Raw genomic sequence first — 25608 nt, 5'->3', positions numbered from 1 at the left:
GTGTTAAAAGTGTTAAAGTGTTACTTGACTAAACTATAATCACAGTTAAAATGAGATTTATTTACCTTAAGAGTGCTCATAACATCATCAATACATTTGATGTTAGCGTTGATTGTATCCTCCTCACACAGCTTGGCTTCATATAGTTTGAGCAGAGCTTCAGCGCTCTGACTGTGTTTCACCACCAAACTCACTGTCTTCAGTCTAAGAATAAAAGATGGACACTTTATTTATAATAATCTTTATAATATCTTGTGAAGGATATTGGGTGCATTAGTAGCCAAGCAATTACACTGTACTGTATGAAGCTGTATGAGTATATAGTAAGGTTTCATTTGTTAACTTTAGTGTGTTCAGATTGTTTTGTAAAGTGTGAATCAACCCTAATTGATTCATGTGAGTTTCATGAATTCTAGTTTTGTCTCCAGTCGGTCCCTGAACTTTGGTCAGCCTTGTCTTTGTTTATATTTTAGTTTTAGTTTTTACCATGTTTTATTGTTCCTCTCCCTCGTGAGAGATTTTGTTGGTATTTTGTTTCTTTTTTAATAAATCCTGTTGAAATTGCCTCTGCATTTGGGTCCTCCATCAAATGAATGTGACAAGTTGTATTTTAACAGGGTCTGTGCCTGCGTATTTGAAACGTGCATTAGAACAGCCTCTTCTTAATTAAACTAAACATGGACCCAGCAGTTTACACAGATTTTAGACCAATTTCTAAACTGCTTTTTCTTTCAAAGGTTCTGGAGAAAGTTGTGCTCAGAGTTTTTTTGGAAACAAATGCTGTTTTTGAAGTTTTACAGTCTGGGTTTAGAGCACAGCACAGAGTCTGCACTTTTAAAGTTCTTAATGATATCTGATTATCTGTTGATTCTGGAGACTCCTTGTGTTATTGGACCTCAGTTCAGCATTAGATACCACAGATCATGGTATCCTTCTCTCCCATCTTGAGCAGTCAGTGGGACCTGTTCTTAAATGGTCATATTTGTCCAATAGAAGTGTTTCAGTTAACCTTGGTCAAGTATCATCCTCTTCAGCCACTCTCACCTGTGGGGTTCACCAAGGGTCCATTCTTGGTCCCATTTTATTTTCGCTGTATATGTTGCATTATGGTCAGTTTTAATTAAACATGGCATCTCTTTTCATTGTTATGCATATGACACGCAAATATATCTGTAACTGAGAAAAAATATGAAGAGTGCTTTAGAATCCTTACTGGCCTGTTTGGATGATATTAACGCGTGGATGTCTATGAACTTTCTAAATCTCAATGAAAGTAAAACTGAGATTGTTTGTTTTGGGGGCTCTGAAATCCTTGAATCCTCAAATTTAGGCCCTTTGGCACTTTTTCTAAACCAGTTGTTAAGACACCTATGTGTACTGTTTGATAACAACCTTAAATTTGACAAACCGATTTAGTTGTCAAATCTAGCTTTTTTAATATGAGATTATTGGCCTAATAAGCCTTAAGCCTTAGCTTTCTTTTATTGATATTGAAAAAGTAATTCACACCTTTGTTTCCACACGACTGGATAACTGTAATTCTCTTTACATAGGAGTCAGCCAGTCGTCACTGTCTTGTTTGCAAATGGTTCAGAATTCTGCTGCTAGGCCTCTTGATGGGTACACGCAAGCGAGATCATATTTGCCCCATTTTAGTCTATTTTCATTGGCTTCTCAAGGTCTCTTAGGTCCTCTGAACAGAACATTTTAATTGTACCCAGGTCCAGGTTAAAGCTATGGGGTTACTGGGCTACTTCTGCAGTAGCTGCCCCAAAACTTTGAAAAAGCTTGCCCTTGTGCATAAGAACTGCCCCTTCTTTATCCATTTTGAAACTACAGCTTAAAACACATCTTTTTGCTGTGGCATTTGGTGCAAAAAAGTTTTGATACTGATTAGTATTATTAATAGTTTTACTGTTGTAGTTCCTTTTCTGTTTTGTTTATCTTTTATTTGTTTTCTTTATTTTTGTACCTTGTTTTATATTTGATTATTGTAAAGCACATTGCTCAACAGTCTGTTGTTTTTATACATGCTTTAAAAATATATATACATTGACATACCTAATGCATTACTATTGTTAACAAATGGAACATTATAGTAAAGTGTTAACAGTATTTGTATTAGAGCTGACAATTGATAAAAAATTACATGATGTGTTGATTATTTAATCGAAAATAAATTGCATATTAATAATAAATGAGACAGGCCCCAAAATAAACTTATGTAGTGTATAATAATTATTTAATAACATTAAATAATTTATATATATTGTGGCAACAGACAAGCATTTAGACAATACAAAAAGTGGCTTTTAAATCTAAATAATGTTTGTTTTATTTCAATATCATTGAACATAATCCTTTTACTGGCCTACTTCCCTCTGCACTATTTTTAATTTTTGGTCTATGTACTCATTTTGGAGTGTCTTACTTTGGTTCTCACTAGTTTTCAGCATCTCTAGTCATGAGCACTGATTTTATGGGATGATGTGTCCCATGATGTGACGTTTAAAAACACGTTTTGTGAACCCTGGCTGTGCTGCCTGCTTACTGGTTCGATGAGGAGTGTTTCCGGCACGGCTGGAGCACATACTGCCATCTGCTGCCACACATTTGCAAAAGTATCAAGGTGGTACATAAAGCTTGAATTGTTCTGATGGTAGGACATTTTTTAAAGTGTTATTTTTCATATAATTAATTGCATTAAACAAACAAATTAAATCGACAGCCCTCATTTTTATTCATTTTTTTTGTCTTTAATATTTTTTGGTGCTTTTTCAATGGTTTCATTTATACAAGGTTTTTCACACCTTTTGACCAATGAATATCCATACATTTTTGAAGATTATTTTTATTATGATTGCATTGCAAAAAGCAATTTCTAGCCGATTAAATATTTTAGAGCTGAGCATAACTAGTCAAATTTAGATTGCCTACAGGGCTTAACATTACCTTTTTGGCTTACCAGCCACAGTGACTAGTGGTGTTCCAAAGTCAATAGCCACTCATTATTTTCACTAGCCAAAATACTAATAGATTAAATATGAATCTGTAACATTTCTGTCATAACACTATTTAGTGTTACTACAGTAAAACAAATGTGATGCATTTTAGTGAGGGTGATGATGTGTAGATTGATAAGTCTTGTTATTTATATTGGTACATGCCACAGTGTCGTTTCCCCCAATTCCTCTTTAGTGCAATTTATAAAGTTAAGGCTTTCTAGTCGTTTGAGATGTTTGAGTTCCTTGTAATGTAGATCAATCGGTGTGAAATTTCTGATGGATTTCATAAGATTTGTGATCTGCAGTGCAACATCGAGGGAAGCCTTGCTGAATCTAGCATGTGATCGGCTTTGCGCTATACCTGAAGCCCGCATAATGATAATGCGTGAATAATGAGGTAAGGGTGGCTGAAGCGCGTGCTCCAGAGGTAGGATAGTGCAGAGCAGTTCACCCGCGCGAGTGGGTATGTAATGAAGAATATTTACACAAGATGTATATCATTTAAATTGCTTCATTGGCATAAAAAAAATCATAATTTTAAATGCAGTGAAAACCCTAAAAACATCACCCATCAAAGTGGATTGGTATATATATATATATATATATATATATATGTGTGTATATATATATAGTTGTTTTCTAGCACCTGTATGAGCCCGCATGATTGCTGACCACTAAGCCACGTCTTCAACTTTTTTATCTCTTTATTCAATATTTATTCTCCTCTTAACTCTTTAACCCATATCTCCTTAGATAAGTCCTTGTAGATAAGTAAACACTCACTTCTCGAGGTAGATGCAGCACATGGAGTAGACCTGGTTCATGCTCTGGGTGAGGACGCTGAGCTCAGAGGACAGTGTGGGGACAGATGGAGACGCTGCTGCCTGTCTGAGGAACACTTCACACTTCTCCCTAAGGGTCTCCAGATCTTCCTTCAACCTATCCAACTCTACCTTCTTCTTCTATTTGAGTGAGAAAGACCAAACATATCGATTTTCACATTTCTTAAGAAAATCATCTTCATGCATGCAAAGCATGATCAATTTTTTCCATAGGGATAAAAGGTCTTAGTTTATAGATTATGTAGTTACAGGAAGAATAATAATGAAAGGCCAAATGACAAGTATACAGTACACTGAATTTCTATAAATAATTTGGAAAACACACCTCCTGTTCAGTGATGCGCAGCACACACACCTGCAGGTCATCTCTATCTAGTGGAGTTCTGATTTTCCGGATAAGTTGTTCCTCATTAGCTTCCACACACATGCGGAAGTTACGTACCTCCGAAATGAAGAGGTTGTACACGGACTCCTCATGTTCTTCTGTTGACCACCAGAGGGAAATACATTCAAAATGAGTACATCATTGAGGCTCCATAGACAAGCAAAAATCTGTTGTGTGCACATTTGTTTGTTTTTCTGTTTAACAAATTAAACCTGATTAGCTTTCAAGGATTAGTTCACCCCAAAATGAAAGTTCAGATATAACACACTCCTGTGTTGTTATAACCCTATATGACTTACTTTCTTTTTTAACACAAAGGGAGAAATTGAGAAAGAAGTTTTTTCACAATTTTTTTAAAAAAGAAATTCTCAATTTCTCCATTTGTGTTAAAAAAAGATAGGTTTGTAGCAACATTAGGGTGCATAAATAATGACAGATTTAAAATGTCTGGTCTAATCAACTATAATTTTGATAAACACCCCCACATCGCATGTTTACGTCACCCCAATATCACTGCTGCTCATGTTGCGAGAAATCACCTGCTTTCAAAAATGAATTACTTCTGGCCACTTTGTTGCCGCACATTGTTGTATGTGTAAACGCCCCTTTAGTAACTTGCCTCTTTCCGCAGATTTGAGGAGTTCCTCGTAGTACTCCCTACACGCAAGAACCTCTTTTTCCAGCTGAGTGCAGTCGGCCACTGTAAACACCTCAGAGTCACTGCTGTCCTTCAGGAAGTCCTCAAAGTGGCACTGCAAGCTGCTCAGCACCTGCTGGTGATCACCTGGGAGCAGGGTCTTGATCTAGAGAGGGAAATTAACATTACAGTTATCCAGCACATTAATGCCATTCTTTTCAGTTGCTTCATAAAAGCCTATATTTCAAATGATCGTGTTGATAAACAGAAATCTTTTCTCATATAGTCTCATATAGAAGGTTCATACCGATGCAACAGTGCTTTTGCGGATGGCGCGGATGTCAGTCATCAGATAATGCCAGGACACTACGCTCTTCATGTTAATGTGGGAGTGATGCCACAAAGTCAGAACATTCTGATACAGCTGCTCAATCCTGACAGTGAGAGAGAATCAATATTCAATATTTGTGCATAGATCTTGTTTAAGATCATGTTTTAGTCTTGTTTAAAGGTGATGTATGTAATTTTATTGATGTTATAATGTTTTCCACTATCCCAGTTTAATAAGAAGATTCAACTATACAGTAAGAAAGCCATTAGTCAGTTGATTCCCCCAGAAAGTTTAAACACTGCAAAACATGCACATTCTTAAACCGACAACGTTTGTGATCACGTAAACGCATTAAACAACTTTCCTTGTTGGTTTAAGGTCATAAATGGCTTAAAGGGGTCATGAAATGGAGGATCAAACTGTCATATTGATATGTAGACATTGAAGAGGTAACTGTACTATAAAACAACATTAGTTCAGAACTAAAAATGTCCATTTATACCACCCTGCTGAAAACATCTAGTATTGAAATCTGTGTCCATGACATTATGAGACATTGCTCATTTGCATTACAAATGATATACCTGCGTCATTGTTGTGGTGCTCAGTCAGCTCATGTAGAGAGAGGGAGAGAGCAGGACAGACAGGCCTAGTGTAGCCTACTAACTATTCCTGAACACCAAAGAGGACCCATCTGAACTATTTTTATAGAAACATGCACTAGATAAAAGTCTTTGACCATTTTCATGCATCTCGCACCACTTTTAAAAGACCAGGTGTCAAGTTACAATTTTGGAGAGGAGACCCCATTCTGTTCCATTCAACTGCACTGCGTCTTGCTGAGTGCTAACAAGTCCTGGACACGTTCTTCCACCCACCTGCAATGTTTTTTATTGTTGGTGTATGTAAACCTGCACTAGAAGGATGTCTTTGACCGTTTTGATGCACTTCCAGCGATGTGCGCATCAGTGCAAGATGATACTGTATGTGCGTTTTTTTTGGCTCATATCAGTGTGGATTCCTTTTGAACCAGTCATAATACAATTCAAGCTTTGCAAAGGAACAGTTATTGAAGGATGGGGCAGTTAAATACACTATTGGACCCAATCGCAAAACCGTAAGTAAACAGATTCAATCATGAATATATCAAATGTCATGACAGTTTGAAAGATTATGTGCTGTTGTGCTTGAGAGAACAGTTTAATATATTCAGATGCAATGCGTTGAATGTGCGCTATGTGTAAACCTTGACATGTAGTTTCAAAAAAAGGCTGTATTCGAGGAGCTGCACAATGTTAGCCAATAATAACAGTGAGCTTTAGCATTGAAGTTTAAAGGGGATGCTGTGGCCATAGGTGGAAATCGCGAGGGGGTCGGGGGGGTCCCCTATCTGAGGGTTGTCCCCCCCTAAAATATCATTAAAATATGTGTATTGTAAATAATATATTCTTAAAATAATTGTTTAAGAAATAAAATAATACAAATGCAAACAGGGCAACAACAAAAAACCCCTTGGTGTCCCCTTCAAAAATTGCTCTTGAGAATTGTTATGTTTATTGTCCCCCCCAACATTTTGATGAAATTTTCGCCCCTGGCTGTGGCCCAAACAGAGTGTTTCAGACAGAGGGCCAGAGACAGGGTAGAAAATGATCATATATGACTAAATTATGACTGTTTTAGTGCAAAACAACTTTACTAACATTATCAGTGGACCTCAGGGAAGATAGATAAAAGAACATTTTTACACTTCAACTTTAAAAAACAACTCAAATGTTTTTTTCAGAATACACTCATCTCACCTGCTTGCCATTTCAATTGCCTCTTTATTGGGTGGTGGCACACTGAAACAGACTGAAGGCACCATAGCCTCATTTCCTGATGGACTGATGACTTTCCACTTGGCTCTGTGAGAATTACTCACCAGGACACACTCATCTTCTTTACCAATAGTGATCTGAGCGGAGAGAGGTTTATGATACAAATAAGCACTATAGCAAACACTGTTGTAAATAATCTGCAGCATGTAATATAATGATTGTGAATGTGCCTCTATCTGGCGGTAGTCACAGATGGCTTTGACTGTTATGGATGTTCTGACGGGATTCTCTGGGTTGCGAGCTTTGAGCTGAACAACAGACTTTGCTCTGCCCACTAACCCACCAACAGTGCTGCTGTACTTCAGGAGCTGCTCTTTCTCATCCTGTAGAGACACAACAATCTAACTTCAGTCATTCACATACATCAATGCATTTAAATGATTATTTTAGTACTTGAAGATCAGCCCACTCCAACCCTTTTTTGTTCCTTAAAGGGATAGTTCACCCAAAAATGATAATTCTCTCATTATTTACTCGTCCTCTTGTGCATGACATGAGGATGAGTAAATAACACAAATGAATATTTTTATACCTCACTATATGAATATCTCATCTCTGTAGGTCCATACAATGCAAGTCAACAGGGTCCAACACTTTGAAACTCAATAAAAGCACATAAAAGCAGAATAAAAGTAATCAATACGACTCCAGTGGCTTAATACATGTCTTCAGAAGCACGTTTATTTGATATTCGCATTCTTTGCACATATCTCCTCCTACTGGGTAGGGAGGAGAATTTAAAATAAAAATGTCTTAAATATTTATCTGTTTCTCACCCACACCTTCATATCAATTCTGAAGACATGGATTCAACCAACTGAGTCATATGGATTAATTTTATGCTGCCTTTATGTGCTTCAAAATGTATTGTATGGACCAACAGAGCAGAAGTATTCTTCTAAGAATCTTCATTTGTGTTCTGCAGATGAAAGAAAGTCATACACATCTGGGATGGCATGCGGGTGAGGAAATGATGAGAGAATTTGTATTTTTGGGTGAACTATCCCTTTAACAATTATTCCTAACAAAACTTATAAGAACAGGTTCTTGGTTCCCAGTCTATAGGGAAGAGGCCTTAAAATGCTTTTGTCTAGAAGCCAACTAACCATGGAGTCTTGAATTAGATCCTCCAGCCTATGCAAACTGCTGCTTCGGTCGCAGCTATACTTCCTGTGGATGGCATCTTGGAGGTTCTTGAGGTAATCCAACGACTCTTTGGCATCATTAAAATACTGCAAGGGAAATAACAGCATGAGTGTGACATGAACAGGGACAGCTCATCAAAATCTGTGATGGTAGAATAGCATTGTTACTCACATCAAAGTAAACAGCGTTCTCTTTCATGTGTTGCTCCACACAGTGACAAAGCTGCAGTATCCAGCTCCATTGAGTTTGCATGGCTGCTTTGTATGCCTATGAGTATTTCAGAGATAAAACATAAAGTTAAAGGGAAAATCTATGTAGTTATGCTGCTCTGAATATATATATATGACTTTAAGTGGAACAAATAAGGACATTATAAAGAATGTTTATGCAGCTCGTTTCAATACAACAGAAGTGAACGCGGAGAGCCTGAACAGCCCCTGGTCACCATTCACATTCATTTTAGGGCAAGAGCAGCATCAACATTATGCTGCACATCTAATGTTGTGTTCCACAGAAGAAAACGTGACAAAATTGAATTTTTGGGGGTAAACTAAAGAATTCACTTAAAATGTGTGTTTAAAGTTTGATACTAAATTTCTGTTTCATAGAACTGTCATTGAAGTCTCGAGTGATAACCTCTATGGTGAGTCTGGCAGGATGGTTCTCCAGTAGGAGGATATCGGCCTTCTCCTGAACAGACTTCATCACTTCCTCCTTATCTTCCAGTTCTCTCATCAGGTCCTGTAGAAAAAGAGGAGCATATGAAGACTTTCCCGACACAGATATCAAACTCCCCTTCCAGAAGTCTGCCATTAGACATGAAATGGCAAGTCAAGACTATGCAAAACTCTATTCATTTACATCAAATCTTCATTAGGGTGAATGTTTACAGTGCCGCCACATTTGAGAGTTGTCTTGACAGCTACAAAAGGAGAGGATGTGCGGTCATCTAGTCCCCTGAAAGTAGCACTTGTAGGTTCAGTGTAATTACAGTGTGTGAATGGGTGCCAAATCATCAACTGAACCAACCCTGAATATAACAAATTTATATTCAATATTTTTTTGCCTTTTGATGATTTAATTTTGTGGCTTTTTTTAATGTAAGGAACCATTGTTCAAACCAAACAGCTAAATATATTCAAAAGATAACAAGTGAAATATAGTAAAAATGTCATTTAAAAAAAGGCATTTTTCACTATGTTTTTGACTTAATAAAATAAATATTTTTTATTATTAAATAAGTAATAAAAGTATATATATATATATATATATATATATATATATATATATATATATATATATATATATATATATAATAAAAATAACTTGTATATATATGCACCAACATAACAATAAATATAATATATCAGCAATATTTATCTTCATATATATATTACATACAAGCATGTTAATGCTTGTAAAATTAAATAAACAATCAATTTAAAAACGTGTTTATTTATTCATGCTTTTATTTTCAAATGAATATATTCATAATTAATTTTTTCAATCTTTTTTAATTGGCACTCCTCTGCTTCCATACATAATAACATTTAATGTATCAATATCGATACATCAATATACTGTATATCAGCCAGCCTTATTGCCAGCACATAATAATCTGAGATGTATAGACTTACAGCATGGTAATCCCTCTTCCTGGAAATGTTACTGTTTCGTTTGCTCCAGTCGAAAGCCACTTCCTCTTCCTCCTTCTCATTGAGCCAGATGAGCTCTTGAGTAGCTCGCGATACAAAGTCACACAAGCTGTCCAGATGCTTCTGCCTCTCGCTAGAGCATTTCTGAAAACACATGAAACCAAAGAACCTGAGACACGTGGTTCTTAAGGACTGATGCGATCAGGAATACAAAGACACAAAGACACTTTACCAGCAGCCTTGTGTACTGGCTCTCTAGCTTGCTCAACTTCTCAGAGTAACTCTGCTTCAATGGCTGGGTCATCTGAATCTGTGACGGGGACATGAGATGGTTAGCTCAAAGAGTGCATTTTGTGTGTATTTTTATGACCAGTTAATATCTGCTTTCATTTTATGGGAAAGAGCAGCATGGATATTCTAAAAGTATATCATGTTTTGTTTTACCTCACTCAGTTTGGCTTCTTTAATGCTCAACTGGAATTCTTCAATGGCTTTGTGCACATCTTTATGATTCTCTGAATTTGACTCAACACTGAGCAGATCAGATCCCCATTCTGCTTGATCTAACTGAACCTATCAGAGACAAAAAGTTATTTACGTTTATTGCAAAAAAAAACAATTTTCTTAATCAGCATATTTGTCTTGTGTTCCAGTAAAAATATCTAAACATCCTTAAAACAAGATAAATTACTTAAAGGGACAGTTCACCCAAAAAAGAAAATTCTCTCATCGTTTACTCACCCTCATGCCATCCGAGACGTGTATGACTTTCGTTCTTCTGCTGAACAATTATGAAGATTTTTAGAAGAATATCTCAGCTTTGTATGTCCACCAAGTAAATGGTGATCAGAACTTTGAAGCTCCAAAAACACAGGAGGCAGGACACACGTAATCAATTCGACACACGATTCCAGTGGTTTAATCTATGTATTAGGAAGTGATATGATAGGTGTGGGTAAGAAACAGATACATATTTAAGTCCTTTTTTATTATAAAACTTCACTTTCACTTTCAATTTCAGAAAAAGACAGAATGTGAAAGTGAAAATGAAGATTTACACAACAAAAAGGACTTAAATATGACTATGTTTTTCACCCACACCTATCATATCACTTCTGAAGACATGGATTTTACCAATGGAGTCTTATGGGTTACTTTTATCCTGCCTTTATGTGGTTTTTAAAGTGGTCACCAGTCACTTGCATTCACAGAGCTGAGATATTCTTTTAAAAATCTTTGTTTGTGTTCAGCAGATGAAAGAAAGTCATTCACATCTGGAATGGCATGAGGGTGAGTAAATGATGAGAGAATTTTTATTTTTGGGTGAACTATCCCTTTAAGAAGCTAAATTGTGTAAGACAATGTTTGCGGCTTGTTTTCTTCACCTAATTTTATTCTTCTTTCTTACCTCATTGGCAAATAGTTTTTTCTTTTTTTTTTTTTTATTATTCTTCTTATTAATATTATAAAACTTTTAAGCATCAACCTCACAAAAATGTTGTTCTATGAACATTTTGTTCTTATGCTTGATGCAAGAAGAACATTATTTTGCCAGTGGCATAAAACAAAAATAAAAATAAACATAAAAGGTATTTTTACCCCATCACTAATGGCACACAACTGAACTGCAAAGAATTATGTATTATATATTTTTTAAAACAAGCTTCCCATAGGTCAATAAAACAGATGGTCCTGGCCCAAACTCCCACTGGTTTAGCCAGTGCTTTTAGGTTGGGCTGGACAAGCAGAGCAATGTATTGATGGCACCAAAGAGCCACAGTGTTTAAAGATAAAATATATTCTTATTATTTTACACAAATTTGCTTCTGAAATAAATGTATCTTGTTTTAAGGACGTTTTACTGAAAAACAAGATACGAATTGTGATTAGGCAAATGATGTGATCTAACAGAGACAACAAATAAAAGCCATAGATTTACCTGCATTTCTTCAACCCAGTTAAGCAGATCCTGCACAAACTTCATATTAACCTCGTCCTCGGTCAAGCTGGGATCCACGAAAGATGACTTGAGCATGGGCTTGCGGATCTGCATGTGTTTGAGCTGCTGAAGTACACCGGGCTCCACTTCTCCTCCAACTCTACTGGAGAGATAGGTCTGGACCGATGTGGGCTGCATGTTGGGGGTCATGGCCGGGGTCAGTGCAGGGTTGTGGCTAACCAGACCTCCGGGTGTGAGCGCAGGGGACAGTCCAGCGGTGAAGTTTGAAGAAAAGCCAGAGTTCAGACTCTGTGTGATGCCAGATATCATCATCTTGGTCTGTTCTGAGGTCAGTGTTCGTCCTTTACTGTACACAGATGAACACTCCGTTCTCAAAGTCAACAGGTCATCACGCAGTTGAGATACCCTTAGAGACAAAGACCAATCAGATATCAGGGTTAAAAATCTATTTTAAAAAGTCTGTTAGGACTCTAAATTCTAACTGCAAGAGCCACATTCAAGTCATTACATTTGTGTGGTCATTAAGTTGCTAGAGTTAGACTTATGAACTATATTACTTGGTGGAAGAACTCTTTTTTGTGTTTATTATTATTAATTGAATTATTAATGGAAATTGGTGTCTTTTATCATCTTGCTGATGCTACCATTAAATAAAACTAGTAAACAACTTGCATTAGGGTATTTAAGGCAACACACCATTACAGTGGTAAAATCACATTAACACATGGCCTGAGCTTATTGCTTTACTGTTGAATGCCTGAGCAATCTTTATGAATATGGACTGACCTTTGAACAAGCTTATCAGCCAAGTAGAATTTGCCATCCAGTAAAAGCTGAATATCCACCACCTGCTGCCTCAATAAATTCTCACATTCCAGCAGGAAACCAGCGATCACTGCTTCATTCTGAAACTGAATCCCAGATTCCAACCGTTTGGCATCCTAGAGGAGATTTGAACAAATTGCATCACAAATACAGTGCATTCTTTAAGAATTCAGACCACACAATTTTTTTCATATATTATTATGTTGCAGCCTTATGATAAAATGCTTCATTTTTTTTTCCACGTCAATCTGCACTTAACAACACATAAAGACATTTTTGATAACTTTGCAAATGTATTAAAAATAAAAAACTGAAATATCACTTTGACATAAGTATTCAGACCCTTTGCTATGACACTTGAAATTGAGCTCTGGTGCATCCCATTCCTCTGGATCATCTTTAAGATGTTTCTACACTTTTATTGGAGTCCACCTGTGGCAAATTCAGTTGATTTGGACATGATTTGGAAAGGCACACACCTGTTTATATAAGGTCTAACAGCTGAAAATGCATATCAGAGCAAAAACCAAACTATGAGCTCAGAGACAGGATTGTGTCGAGGCACAGATCTGGGAAAGGCTACAAAAAGTTTTTTGGGCTGTTTGAAGTTCACCAAGAGCAAAGTGGCATCCACAATTTTTTTTCTGAATTTGGAATGCCCCATTCCCAATGCGCTTTAAGTCCTTGAGGTAGCATAGTGACTCGCCTCAATCTGGGTGGCGGAGGACGAATCTCAGTTGCCTCCACGTCTGAATCTGTCAATCCGTGCATTTTATCACATGGCTTGTTTAGCGCATTACCACGCACGTGAGGAAGCCCATGCTATTCTCCGTGGCATCCACGCACAACTCACGCCCCACCAAGAGCGAAAACCACAAGTTATAGCGACCATAAGGAGGCTACCCCATGTGACTCCACCCTCCCTAGCAACTGGGCCAATTTGGTTGCTTTGGAGAATGCTCTGGATTCAAACTCGCAACTTCAGGTGTGGTAGCCAGTCTTTACACGCTGAGCTACCCAGGCCCCTCAGCATCCATTATTCTTAAACGGAAGATGTTTGGAACAACCAGAACTCTTCCTAGAGCTGGCCGCCCAGCCAAACTGAGCAATCAGGGATGACGGCTTTGGTAAGAGAGGTGACCTAGAACCCGATGGCTAAAAGTAGGAGGACTTAAAGGTATTGTGGGATGGCATAAAGGCTAGATTAGAAGTCTTGAGGAGGGCAGAGAGAATCCGACAGTGGAGAAGAAAGAAGGAGCGGGAAAGAGCGAAATTCATCAAGGATCCTTTTAAGTTTGCCAGAAACCTGCAGGAAGAAAAGAGGAGTGGGAAGCTGGTGATGGCAAAAGAGGAACTAGCAGACCACATGGAACAGCAACTTGGTGACCCATACAAAGACAACCCGATAGGCTTCCCTGGATATGTCCCACAGCCAGTAGAGCCAGTAGTGGAATTTGACGAGTCAGGTGGTAGAAAAAGCCACTGCAACTTCAGCGGAGGATTTGGCAGCGGAAGCTGAGAAAGAAAAGTGGGGGGGTTTCAGAAGTAGGAAACTGAGGAATAGCGAACCTGGGTGATATGTGGTGAGGGCTTGTGCAGAGGTAGTGGCACTGGGTTACCGAGAGATATGGTGCCAGTGCCAGTAGGGCACTGAGTACGCATCTCGGTGCCAGTTGGCTAACGAGCTGCCGTGTATGGTCGTGTCAAGGTATCATGACATATAGAACCCTAGTTAAAGGTTATTACAGCTACCTGTGCATCTTTGTCCTTTTCTTGTCAAAAATTCCTTTATTTCCATCTTAGGAAAGTAAAACAATTTGTAGCAATATAATGCTTTATTAACATTTTCCAAACAAAGCAAACAATATAAAGATAGAAATGGACAAAAATAGCACCAATTCAAGTAACATTAAACATTTCTAAAAGTCTAAGTGGGAGTTTGTAAAAACTAGTTTGCATATTCATTGTAATGAGCATTAAATCTCTTAAACTCTCATCCTCCACAATATTAGTAGACTGTGGCTATCCATTTTCCTATAGCAATCGTGAAGCTGCGTTCATGATTTGTGTCAAAGCACCAATGCCAGCATCCAGTGTCGCTTTGAACTCACCATGAAAAGTGCTTGCAAACAAAAATGTCTCATTATGTGTTTTTGTATTAGTTAAGCCTTGACGTGCTTTTGTGGTAATTATAATGTGCCTTACATAGGCTAAAATACTTTATTTCTATCACAAGTCCCATCTAGGCTTCTTTTGCACATCAAGCGTCAAGAGGTACTGTCTCCATCATTTTATCACTGACAGGATAGTGCTGTCATTTATTTTTATTTAATGAGATAACAACCTATGGAGCTCTATCATAGAGCTTAACGGTCAACTAGCGTGTTAAGAGCGTGTTTCACCCATAGAATGTCAATGAGACTGCCGCGTTATGCTATTTTATGCTAAGCTTTTAGGATCTACATAGTAAAGGGCTCTGGCGCTGTGTCTGTTTGAGGCATGTGCATCAGTGTACTGACTCAGGGAAGACACATTACAAAGATTCCGCCCTTTACACCAGTGTTTATGCTGTATTAACGGTAAATGCGTTAATCGCGATTAAGAAAAATTTACGTGATAAACTTTTCTTTATTAATCATATGCATGTGTTAATTCTGACAGCTATATATATATTCACACTGGCTTTTTTTTTCACCAAAGTGGCATTCAACTGATCACAATGTATAGTCAGGTCATTAATAATGTGAAAAATTACTATTACAATTTTTAAAAAAATCAGAACTTCTTCAAAGTGCTGCATGTGGAGGATTGTTTGATGAGAACAATGACATTTTGACATTCTAGCTGTCAGTTTGTCCAGATACTCAGGTGACATTTCACCCCACAATTGACAGTCTAGCTGATCTCACAAAATCTCAATGGTGTTAAGATCCATAACACTCTTTTCCAATGATCTGTTGTCCAATGTCTGTGTTTCTTTGCCCACTCGAACCATTTCTTTTTGTTTTTCTGTTTCAAAAGTGGCTTTTTCTTTGCAAATCTTCTCATCAGGCCCTTACCCCTGAGTCTTCTCTTTACTGTTGTACATGAAACTGGTGTTGAGCGGGTAGAATTCAATGAAGCTGTCAGCGGAGGACATGTGAGGCGTCTATTTCTCAAACTAGAGACTCTGATGTACTTATCCTCTTGTTTAGTTGCACATCTGGTCTTCCACATCTCTTTCTGTCCTTGTTAGAGACAGTTGTCCTTTGTCTTTGAAGACTGTAGTGTACACCTTTGTATGAAATCTTCAGTTTTTTGTATCAGTTTCAAGCATTGTATCGCCTTCATTCCTCAAAATGACAAGTTTCTAGAGAAAGCTGTTTATTTTGCCATTTTTTACCTAATATTGACCTTATGACATGCCAGTCTATTGCATACTGTGGCAACTCAAAAACAAACGAAATATATAAATTCCCAACATGTTAGATCAAAAGTAAAATATTAAAGGCATAAACATATATTAAAAAACAACTCAAGCAGGAATTCAGAGAGTTTGAGTGTAAGAGTATAAAAATGTACAGAGTGACTGGGTTCATCAGGATGATCCTCAATCTGTGTTCGAAGTTATTTAGGGAGGTTGACGTATTAGCAATGTAGAAATATGTATTCCAAAGTTAATGAACCTCTGTATTTGATGGAGAACTGAAATACAGAGTGCTCAAAGTTGAAGAAATACCCATTTATAGTACATTTATAATGTGCAAGAACACATTACAAACAAGATATAAAAAGTTATCAAAAGTCAAGTAATCAAAATAATAATCTCATCCATATATATATATATATATATATATATATATATATATATATATATATATATATATATATAGAAAAGAAATTCAAACATAGGCACAATTTTTATTGTCTAGAAAACTAATTTAAGGCATTTAACCATAAGCCAGATCAAAGGTTTTTAAGATCATAAGAAAATATAATTTATTCAGGTGTGTCCAAACTTTTACCTGGTGGTTTACCTTTGGAAAAGTATGATTGTGTTATGGCCAAACTTACCGACTGCAGAGCAGTCCGTGCTAAGGCTAATTTGTCCTCTCCGGCGACACAGTCTCGCTGGACTCTGTTTGCAATTTGCTGCAGCATTTCAAGTCTACGAACAAAGAAGAAATCACAATCAAACTTGAGCAAAATCAAACATCAGGTCACAATTTGTAGAAAACTTCCTCAGAGAAAACCAAATCCATCCTCTGCTTGTACTCTTGTATGGCTCCCTCACCTCAGTCCATACACAGAGTTGTTACTGAGATAAAGTGGCGTGCTGGACAGAGGCTCGTGTGCTCCGTAGAGCAGGTTTTCGGTGGAGCCCAGGCTGGTTAGAGTGCTGTCACTCACAGATGAGGTGCTGCTGCAGTACACCAGGTTGCTGTGCATCATATCAAACCCAGAGAATGGCGTTCACCACCCCTCCATCAGCAACAGTGACCCCGCCGCTCATTTACTACCCCACACTCGCTCGCGAATCTCTTCTGATTGCACACATTTCCAGAAACTGCTATTTATAGGCTCATTCTGGTGGCAGAGATGCCAGTCCCTGATAACAACCCCTCCAGGTGAAACACTGAGCATTCTTTCATGTAAGACAGATGATCCACCACAGGTTCAGACAGTTATCATTTGAGAAACGTGGGTGTGTCACATTAGGCATCACATTCGTCACCCTCCTAAATGATCATGTGACTCTATAGAATGATTTAACCATTAAAATTAATGAGAGAGCTGCTATTATCTAATGACAGTGTTAATAAATATCAGTATGATGGGTGATTTCCATATATTTGCAGGATAGGTGATTTCCAACATCATTTTGATGATCGGTTTTCACATAAACATTATCATGATTAATACAGTTGTTAATTGCACAAGGCTGACAATATTATTTGTACATAATCCAAACTTAGGTACACACTAGAACTTGCCAAATAGCTAAAAATCTAGAAATTTTTCAGCCTTTTCACAAATTTGGACATTTATTTGTATTTGTTTTATCTTTATATTTTTTTGATGTAAAATGGCAAAAATCAATATTATTTTGTTCTTGTTAATCAGTGGAAACAAAATTTAATTCATAAAAAAAAAAAAAAAAAATTGTTGCCAAGTACATTCAAAATGTTTAATGCAAGGTGAAAGCAAAAATATAAAAGAAAAAATATATAGAAGAACTGTGGAGAATTCTCCAAGAAGTTTGGAACATCCTATCTGCCAACAACCAAGCAACACTGTGTCCAGGTGTATCTAGGAGAATTTGGGATGTTTAAAAGGCAAAGGTGGGCACACCAAATATTGATTTAGTTTTTTTATGTTTACTGGACTTTGTATGATGTTAATTGATAAATTAAAACTATCTATGCCATTATTTTTGAAGACATCCTCAATATGCAACATTTTACACAAGTGCCTAAAATATCTGCAAATCCTGTATAATATATATATATATTATACTGGTAATATGTATATAATTGATATATTTATATACATATAAATATATGTATATAATTGATATATATATATATATATATATATATATATATATATATATATATATATATATATCAATTATATACATATTACCAGTGAATAGTTCTGAAACACATACTCATTCTATATTATAATTTTTTTTTTCACATTTTAGAATAATAGTAAAGTCATCAAAACTATGGAATAACATAAATGGAACAATGTCCTTGAGCAAGGCACTTAACTCCAGGTTGTTCCGGGGGGATTGTCCCTGTAATAATTGCACTGTAAGTCGCTTTGGATAAAAGCGTCTGCCAAATGCATAAATGTAAAATGTAAATGAGTGAGGGCTCAAAAACAATCTATGAATCAGAGTTTTGAATTGATTGAAACAGACAGTTTGAACTGATTTACAAAATGAATCTAATTTAGAAAATGTAATTCCATTTTTACTACTGAAGTTTAAATAAGTGATGATATTAAAACATCTCTGTCTTACGCTGTGAAAAAAGAAATGATAGGAAAACTAGTTTTCACCTGCAAAATGATCACAAACATACTGTATCGTGAATATTCAATATATCACCCAGCACTAGTGCAGACCCACTGTTACATCATTACAAAAATGAGTCTACGACTGTATCTTCATCTTGGTCAAACTTCTCAAAATTCCTGTCACTGCTATCTTCTCTCAATGATAACAAACGTATTAAAAATAATGTAAATGCACCATGCCCATATTCATTAAGAAATAGTGATGTAGAGATAGCATGTGTAAATCATGTCTCTCATACCTGTCCAGCTCAGGCCTCAGGCTCTTCTCTCTCTCCAACATGGCCACGATCAGTTTGCCCCATTCCTTCTCCACATCATTAGGATGACAACCTTGAGGGAGCTGGATGCGACCAAACTCGATCCACATCTACATCCCAACATACAGCAGAGTTTACGTAATGTGTACATGCCACAGGATGATCAAAAAAAGGACATCAAATCATCTTCATTGATGCAAACCTCTAGCATTTTGTAGAGATGTTTGATTTTGGCTTTGTCATTCTCTTTCACTGGTATTTCATTCTCTTTAAACTGCAGATATTGTGTATAAAGTGCCTGGAAATGTAAGAAAAAAGGATTGAATAAAAACACACACACATACAGTCGTATTCAAACACTGAACACAAGAAAAGACAACATACCCACTCGTGCTTTACAGTACTGTAATAATGTGCGCTCTATGCTGTTGCTCTATGACAGACGACGAGATGATCGATGGAGCTCTTTAAACAGACTTTAATACTCTGTAACATGAGGGGGACGCTACACATTTGCCATGTAAAGCCTCTATATGAGGCAGGTCATTTGGAACAGGCTGGAACAGGATATGTAATACTGAATATTAGCAAATATCTGAATGTCTCAACAGCTGCTTCTGTTATGTCAGCACAATATCTGAAAAATGATAACTTAAGATATATCTACTATTGTTGTGAATAAAAATCAAACCTCTATATCGCTCTAAACTCGTATAGGCACTAATCGTATAGACCTGTGGTTCTCAAGCAGGGGGTCGGGACCCGCTAGGGGCCTTAGCACACTTCCAGGGGGGCCTCAAGATCTCTTAAAATTATAACAAATATGATCAATTATTATAATTTTTTATATAATTATTATAATTCAACTTACTGAAAATGCTAAAAATGTAATAACTCCGCTAAACAGCTTGCTTTTTCGGAAGAATACACATTTCTAGACATTTCTGGAATCACAAGTTTTAAGGAAATATCTTATAATAGGTATATCTTATCATATTCAAATCAAATAGCCAACAAGAGGTCACCTTCGGATATTTTCTCAGACAATGGGGGGCCTTGGAGTCAAAAAGGTTGAGAACTGATATATGCTACATTTTTGGTAAATCACCAAAACTGTCAAGAGCATGTCCAAGGTCACATTTCACTCCGAAATTAGAAAGAAAAAAAAATCCAGAAATTTCTTTATATTTTGCAAAAAAGAAAATTTGATCTTTTTCAGGACTTTTATTAATCTGAAATTATTTCCATGACAATTTCTCCAATTTCCCTCACACAAATGCACTTATCTTTCTCATTACTGCAATACAATAAATACATAAATAACAACGGTACAATATTTTTTATTGTAAGATACATTTTGTAAAGAGCAGATGTAATAAGACATAATGGCAATATTTGTCCTGAATTTAATTTATGCTGATATATAAATAAATAAATATTATTTATATTATAATATTATAATCATTTGCATTATAGCAATGAAGAATGTGGGGGAATGCACTTAAAAAAAAACACACATTTGCATATTATTTGAACTGTGAAGTATTTAAACATCATAGTAGCATTTGAGGTACTGCCTTTAATTACAGCACAATCAATGCATTACGGTACTGAGAATTTAGGGGGAAATGCACTTACTTGTTGTTAAAATACTTGCCATGAAAACAATGCATAAAAATCTTAAAGTTTCACCCAAAAATGAAAATTCTCTCATCATTTACTCACCCTCATGCCATCCTGGATGTGTAAGATTTTCTTTCTTCTGATGAACACAAAGATTTTTAGAAGAATATTTCAGCTCTGTAGGTCCATACAATACAAGTCAACAAGGTCCAAAACTTTTCCAAAAATCACATAAAGGAAACCAAAAGTTAATGAATCCATGTCTTCTGAAGTGATATGATAAGTGTGGGTGAGAAACAGATCAATATTTACTATTTTTTTTACTATAAATATCCATTTTCACATCTGAAGGTAAAAGTGAATGTGGAGATTTAGAGTAAAAAGGACTTCAATAAGGATTTGTTTCTTGCTCACACCTATCATATCACTTCTGAAGACATGGATTTAAAAACTGGAGTGTAATGGATTACTTCTATGCTGCCTCTATATGCATTTGGAGCTTCAAAATGTTGGTACCCATTCACTTGCATTGTATGAACCTACAGAGCTATCCAGAGATATTCTTCTAAAAATCTTAATCTGTGTTCAAAAGTCATACACATCTGGGATGGCATGAGTGTGAGTAAATGATGAGAGAATTTGTATTTTTGGGTGAACTGTCCCTTTAAATCTCCAAAAAGGCTTTACTTTCCACATGAATATTTTAATAAATAAAATGTATTGTTTATTTCTTTTAATTTTAGGGTGGAATAACAACATGAACATTTCACTGACAGATTGGGAGATGTCCATTTTGTAGCTTACAAAACTATAGTAGTTACTTTTTGCTTTTTTTGTATGGAAAAGAACCATTTAGATGAAATAATGTCTGTTGTTTTCCACAAAAAAGAAAAAGTTATATAGCATGAGGGTACTGTGATGCTGAATTTTGGCTAAATGGTTCCTTTTAAATGTTATCATGTAAAATGATATATATATATAGTAAAAATAAACAAATAAATATATATATATATATATATATATATATATATATATATATATATATATAATTTATTTGTTTATTTTTTACAGGAAGACAATTTTGATTGTTCTCAGCTGTATCACTCACTCTCTGCATGTGTGGCTTCATGAAGATGTGTGGTATCTCACCTTTAGTTCCACAGGACTGCTGGGGAAATTTCTGTCTGACATCACAGTCACGTTGTGTTTAATCCACTGGCTGAGGTACTTCACCATGTTCTGATATTCCACCCATTTAATATCCACATCCTGTTTCAAGAACAATGTCATTTCAGTAAATTAAATGCTAACACAGCTATATTTTATTTGATTATTTGGCTCATATTTTATTTGTTTTTTATATAATTTATTTGTTTGCTCATTTATTCAAGAATGTTAAGCATTTTCTGGACTCGGATTTTCAAAATGAATATCAGTGTGTCTTAACTCTTTCCCTGCCAAACACGGAATTTTCCGGGTTTTATGAAAAAACGCTTCCCCGCCAAACACGGAATTTTCCGGGTATCCGTGTTTTAGGTGGTATACGGTAAGGAAGACCCGCACGCATGTTTTGAAAGAGTACGCAACTCTTTGATCAAAGAAACAGACTGCGATCATCTCAAACATGAAGTGGAACACCATACTAATCCTAAAGCACTTGTTTGATAAAAATGCCTTTTTCTCAGCTTTTTGTCCGAAATGTTGTTTTGACAAAACCTACCTCTGTTCAAGTGGCAATAAAAAAAGAACAAATGAAGATAAAATAAAATCGTTTTTTTTTGCCTAAAAGCAGAGGCTCAGATCTTTATTTTGATATATAGCATCTTCATATATTCATGGAAGAAAATATTCTGCGGGCCATTAAAATTTAGCGAAAATCATCAAAAACCCTGGCGGTGGCTGGCAACTTTTTTTAAAAACGCTGGCGGGGAAAGAGTTAAAGGGATCATATCATCCATAAATTATTCATTGTGGCATATTTTAGATTTGCTAGTTTTTCATTAACAGCCTCTTTGTAAAGCTGCATCATATTGTGACAGATTTACAAAACGATTTGCACTGAAATCCGCCACACAAACTGTTAAGATCCAACTGAAAATGTACCGTATCTCTTAGTATTATTATTATTCTTCCTCCCCAATGGGAGTATTTGGCAGCCCATAGAACCGTACATAGGAAAATCATGAAATTTGGCACACTTATAGGGGTGGCAATGAATAGTCTCTGTAGCAAATTTGGGACCTCTAGGACAAACCCTTTAGCGCCACCACCAGTTTTAAAAATGAACTTCAGCCTCTTGTTTCTTGTCTCCTTCAGAAGGACATGCAGAGCAGCAGGCGCTACACACAGCCAGAAACAGCACACGCTGCATTCAAACTGCATACTGAGTCTCTTCCTCAGGCAGCATTCTGTTCTGTTCTGTTCTGTTCTGGGAATTACTCCAAAGAATGAAGAGAATTCCTAAAAGCTTTCAACTGTTTTATGTTCTGCATACCAATCCTCAAAAAGGAAAGGGACCGCTTATGTAATGGGAACATTTAAACACAATATTTATTTGCATAGACAAAGACAAATTCACCAAGCCACTCAGCTACAGTATGTCAACTAACTAATATCATCCACGAGCTGTTCATCTAATAGCGGTGTGTATATCCTCAGAACAGAGGCATGGCTAAAACAAACATATTTTTGTGTATTGCTCATAAACAGGCAGTTTAGAGAGAGTGAGGACAATCACTAGACTAAAGACATGCTTTTATAGTGTCATCACTAAAAGCACACTGCCACCACACACACACACACACACACACACACACACACACACACACACACACACACAGGTCTGTCTCATATCTACATAGTGTACCATATTACAAATAAATGAGTTAAATACAACTTAAGTCCTATCGACAGCAGGCTTAGGCAATATATTGAATAATCACGATATCTTCGCAATGATTTTGATATAAAAGTTAAACGTTTCCTATATACTATGTAATTAAGTCTAGTTTTATGAATTTTCCTTGTCTCATGATTCACAAGTATGAGAACTTTAAACTTCAGTAGGAACAAGGCGTTAAAGAGTTTGCAATTTTGTTTAATTTCCATTAATATTTCAAATAATCGATTGAAATGTTAGGGCTGTCAATTTTGAACCTGTTAATTTAGTGCAATTAATGATATGAAAAATAATGTGTTTAAAAAATCAGCACAATTAATTATGCCCTTTACCTGTTTGTCAATTCTGTAATAAGGAGTGTTCCTACCATTGGACCAATTCAAGCTTGATGTAGTACTTGCATGTGGCAGTAGGGGGCATTCAGCGCTCCAGCTGTACAGGCAACACACCTCGTCAACGGTAGCTCAGCCTTCCACAGATGCATTTTTGCATTCAAAGACAGCTGGACCGAGCGCAACAGAATGCAGGGATCTCGAGATGCTTTCTTCAAAGTTTCAAACTACATTTAACTTTACACAGCGTCCACATATGAGTACATAGACCATACCTGCCAACATCGGATTGTGAAAAACAGGGAGATTTTGGGGCGACATGGTTTGTATGTGCGAGGAACTACAGCCAGCAGAGTTTCTGGTGCCCCCCTAAGGTAAGGTGGTGCCCCCGTAGGGAGTAGGTGCACTACGCAGACCGCGTAATATGCGTATAGGGGCCGGCAATACTGGTAAGTAATAGCACATTGAAGATGAATAATACTAAGAAATGTATTCAGATAGTCCATTGTTGAAAGTTTAAGCAATACATGCTTTTTTGTTTTTTTATAAAAAGTGTATATCCTTTCTTCTATGTTGAGAACTTTCTTGACCCATTTCTTTCTTTCGATTATTTATCTCATTTATATATACATCTGTGTTGGTTTATATGTATTTTTATGTATTCTTTTTTTTTTTTAAAGGTACCTGACCTTTTTTATGACTGATTAAGAATGACTGTATTCACACATGGTTGGATCTGTGTAATTTTGTACATCTTATTTAACATTTCTGTTTTTCTATAAAAATATCCACCATTTCAGCAGAATGTGTGGACTTTTCAGACAACCCCTTACTCATCGTATGAAACTTAAATCAATGTTAAATTAACGATCTGGAACAATTTTGTTGTGACACCATCTGACCAGCTTACGGGACAAATAGCATTCCGTAATGATTCGATAAGGGTCACATCATTTCATATTTAAATACAGGTCAATCCCATATTTTACGGGACGGGTGGCAACCAACCCTACCTGGAGTTCTAATACATTATCATGAGCAAAGTGTGGATGCAGAAAATTGTGAGTTTATCAGGAGAAATTGTCAACTGGGAGTAAAGCGGGAAGAGGGGTGGAAAAACGGGAGAAACCTGGTAAAATTGGCAGTGTTGGCCAGTGTGACATAGACCACCATTTAAAAAATAGCACCAGACACCACGTGAGCTGAGTGATTCCAGCCAGGTCTCCTAAGCAACCAAATTGGCCCGGTTGCTAAGGAGGGTAGAGTCACATGGGGTAACCTCCCAGTGGTCGCTATAATGTGGTTCTCACTCTCGGTGGGGCGTGTGGTGAGTTGTGTGAGGATGCTGTGGAGAATAGTGTGAAGCCTCAACACGCGCTAGGTCTCCACGGTAACGTGTTCAACAAGCCACGTGATAAGATGCGCGGATTGACAGGCATCAGACGCAGAGGCAGCTGAGATTCATTCTCCGCCACCTGGATTGAGGCGAGTCACTACGCCACTATGAGTACTTAGAGCATGTGGGCATTCCAAATTGGGGAGAAAAATGGGAGAAAACAAAAAGTCCAGAGGGAAGCAGGCCAATAATAGGGTTAAGTTCAATGATATGGAAATAAACAAACAATATTTTTTCTTTAAAAGTCACTTTTTTCAAAAGTCACTTTCTAAAAAGGCTTAATTTACAGTATGTTTATGATGTATTTGAAAAATCTAAATTATAATATATATTATATTTATGATAATTTGTATTCTTATACACTAAATTATC

General features: G+C 36.5%; 1 protein-coding gene across 1 annotated transcript in view; it reads right to left on the bottom strand.

Moving 5' to 3' along the window:
• The window catches only part of dst (dystonin), a 273043-nt gene that overhangs the window by 150863 nt on the left and 96572 nt on the right, over nucleotides 1-25608 (bottom strand). The window contains exons 12-30 of the mRNA XM_052150432.1: nucleotides 21759-21878; nucleotides 19189-19284; nucleotides 18969-19096; nucleotides 16717-16810; nucleotides 12625-12779; nucleotides 11818-12244; nucleotides 10323-10451; nucleotides 10111-10188; nucleotides 9861-10022; nucleotides 8860-8964; nucleotides 8395-8490; nucleotides 8184-8309; nucleotides 7248-7400; nucleotides 7000-7154; nucleotides 5177-5303; nucleotides 4852-5035; nucleotides 4173-4330; nucleotides 3789-3967; nucleotides 66-204 (exon numbers count right to left, since the gene is read on the bottom strand). Coding sequence (XP_052006392.1) covers nucleotides 66-204; nucleotides 3789-3967; nucleotides 4173-4330; nucleotides 4852-5035; nucleotides 5177-5303; nucleotides 7000-7154; nucleotides 7248-7400; nucleotides 8184-8309; nucleotides 8395-8490; nucleotides 8860-8964; nucleotides 9861-10022; nucleotides 10111-10188; nucleotides 10323-10451; nucleotides 11818-12244; nucleotides 12625-12779; nucleotides 16717-16810; nucleotides 18969-19096; nucleotides 19189-19284; nucleotides 21759-21878 — 2811 coding nt within the window. The remainder of the gene's footprint in view (nucleotides 1-65; nucleotides 205-3788; nucleotides 3968-4172; nucleotides 4331-4851; nucleotides 5036-5176; nucleotides 5304-6999; nucleotides 7155-7247; nucleotides 7401-8183; nucleotides 8310-8394; nucleotides 8491-8859; nucleotides 8965-9860; nucleotides 10023-10110; nucleotides 10189-10322; nucleotides 10452-11817; nucleotides 12245-12624; nucleotides 12780-16716; nucleotides 16811-18968; nucleotides 19097-19188; nucleotides 19285-21758; nucleotides 21879-25608) is intronic.

This window comes from Xyrauchen texanus, chromosome 20, assembly GCF_025860055.1.
Source record: "Xyrauchen texanus isolate HMW12.3.18 chromosome 20, RBS_HiC_50CHRs, whole genome shotgun sequence".
Classification (NCBI taxonomy): Eukaryota; Metazoa; Chordata; class Actinopteri; order Cypriniformes; family Catostomidae; genus Xyrauchen; species Xyrauchen texanus.
The sequence above is the reverse complement of the archived record's forward strand: the minus strand, read 5'-3'. Positions and strand labels throughout refer to the sequence as shown.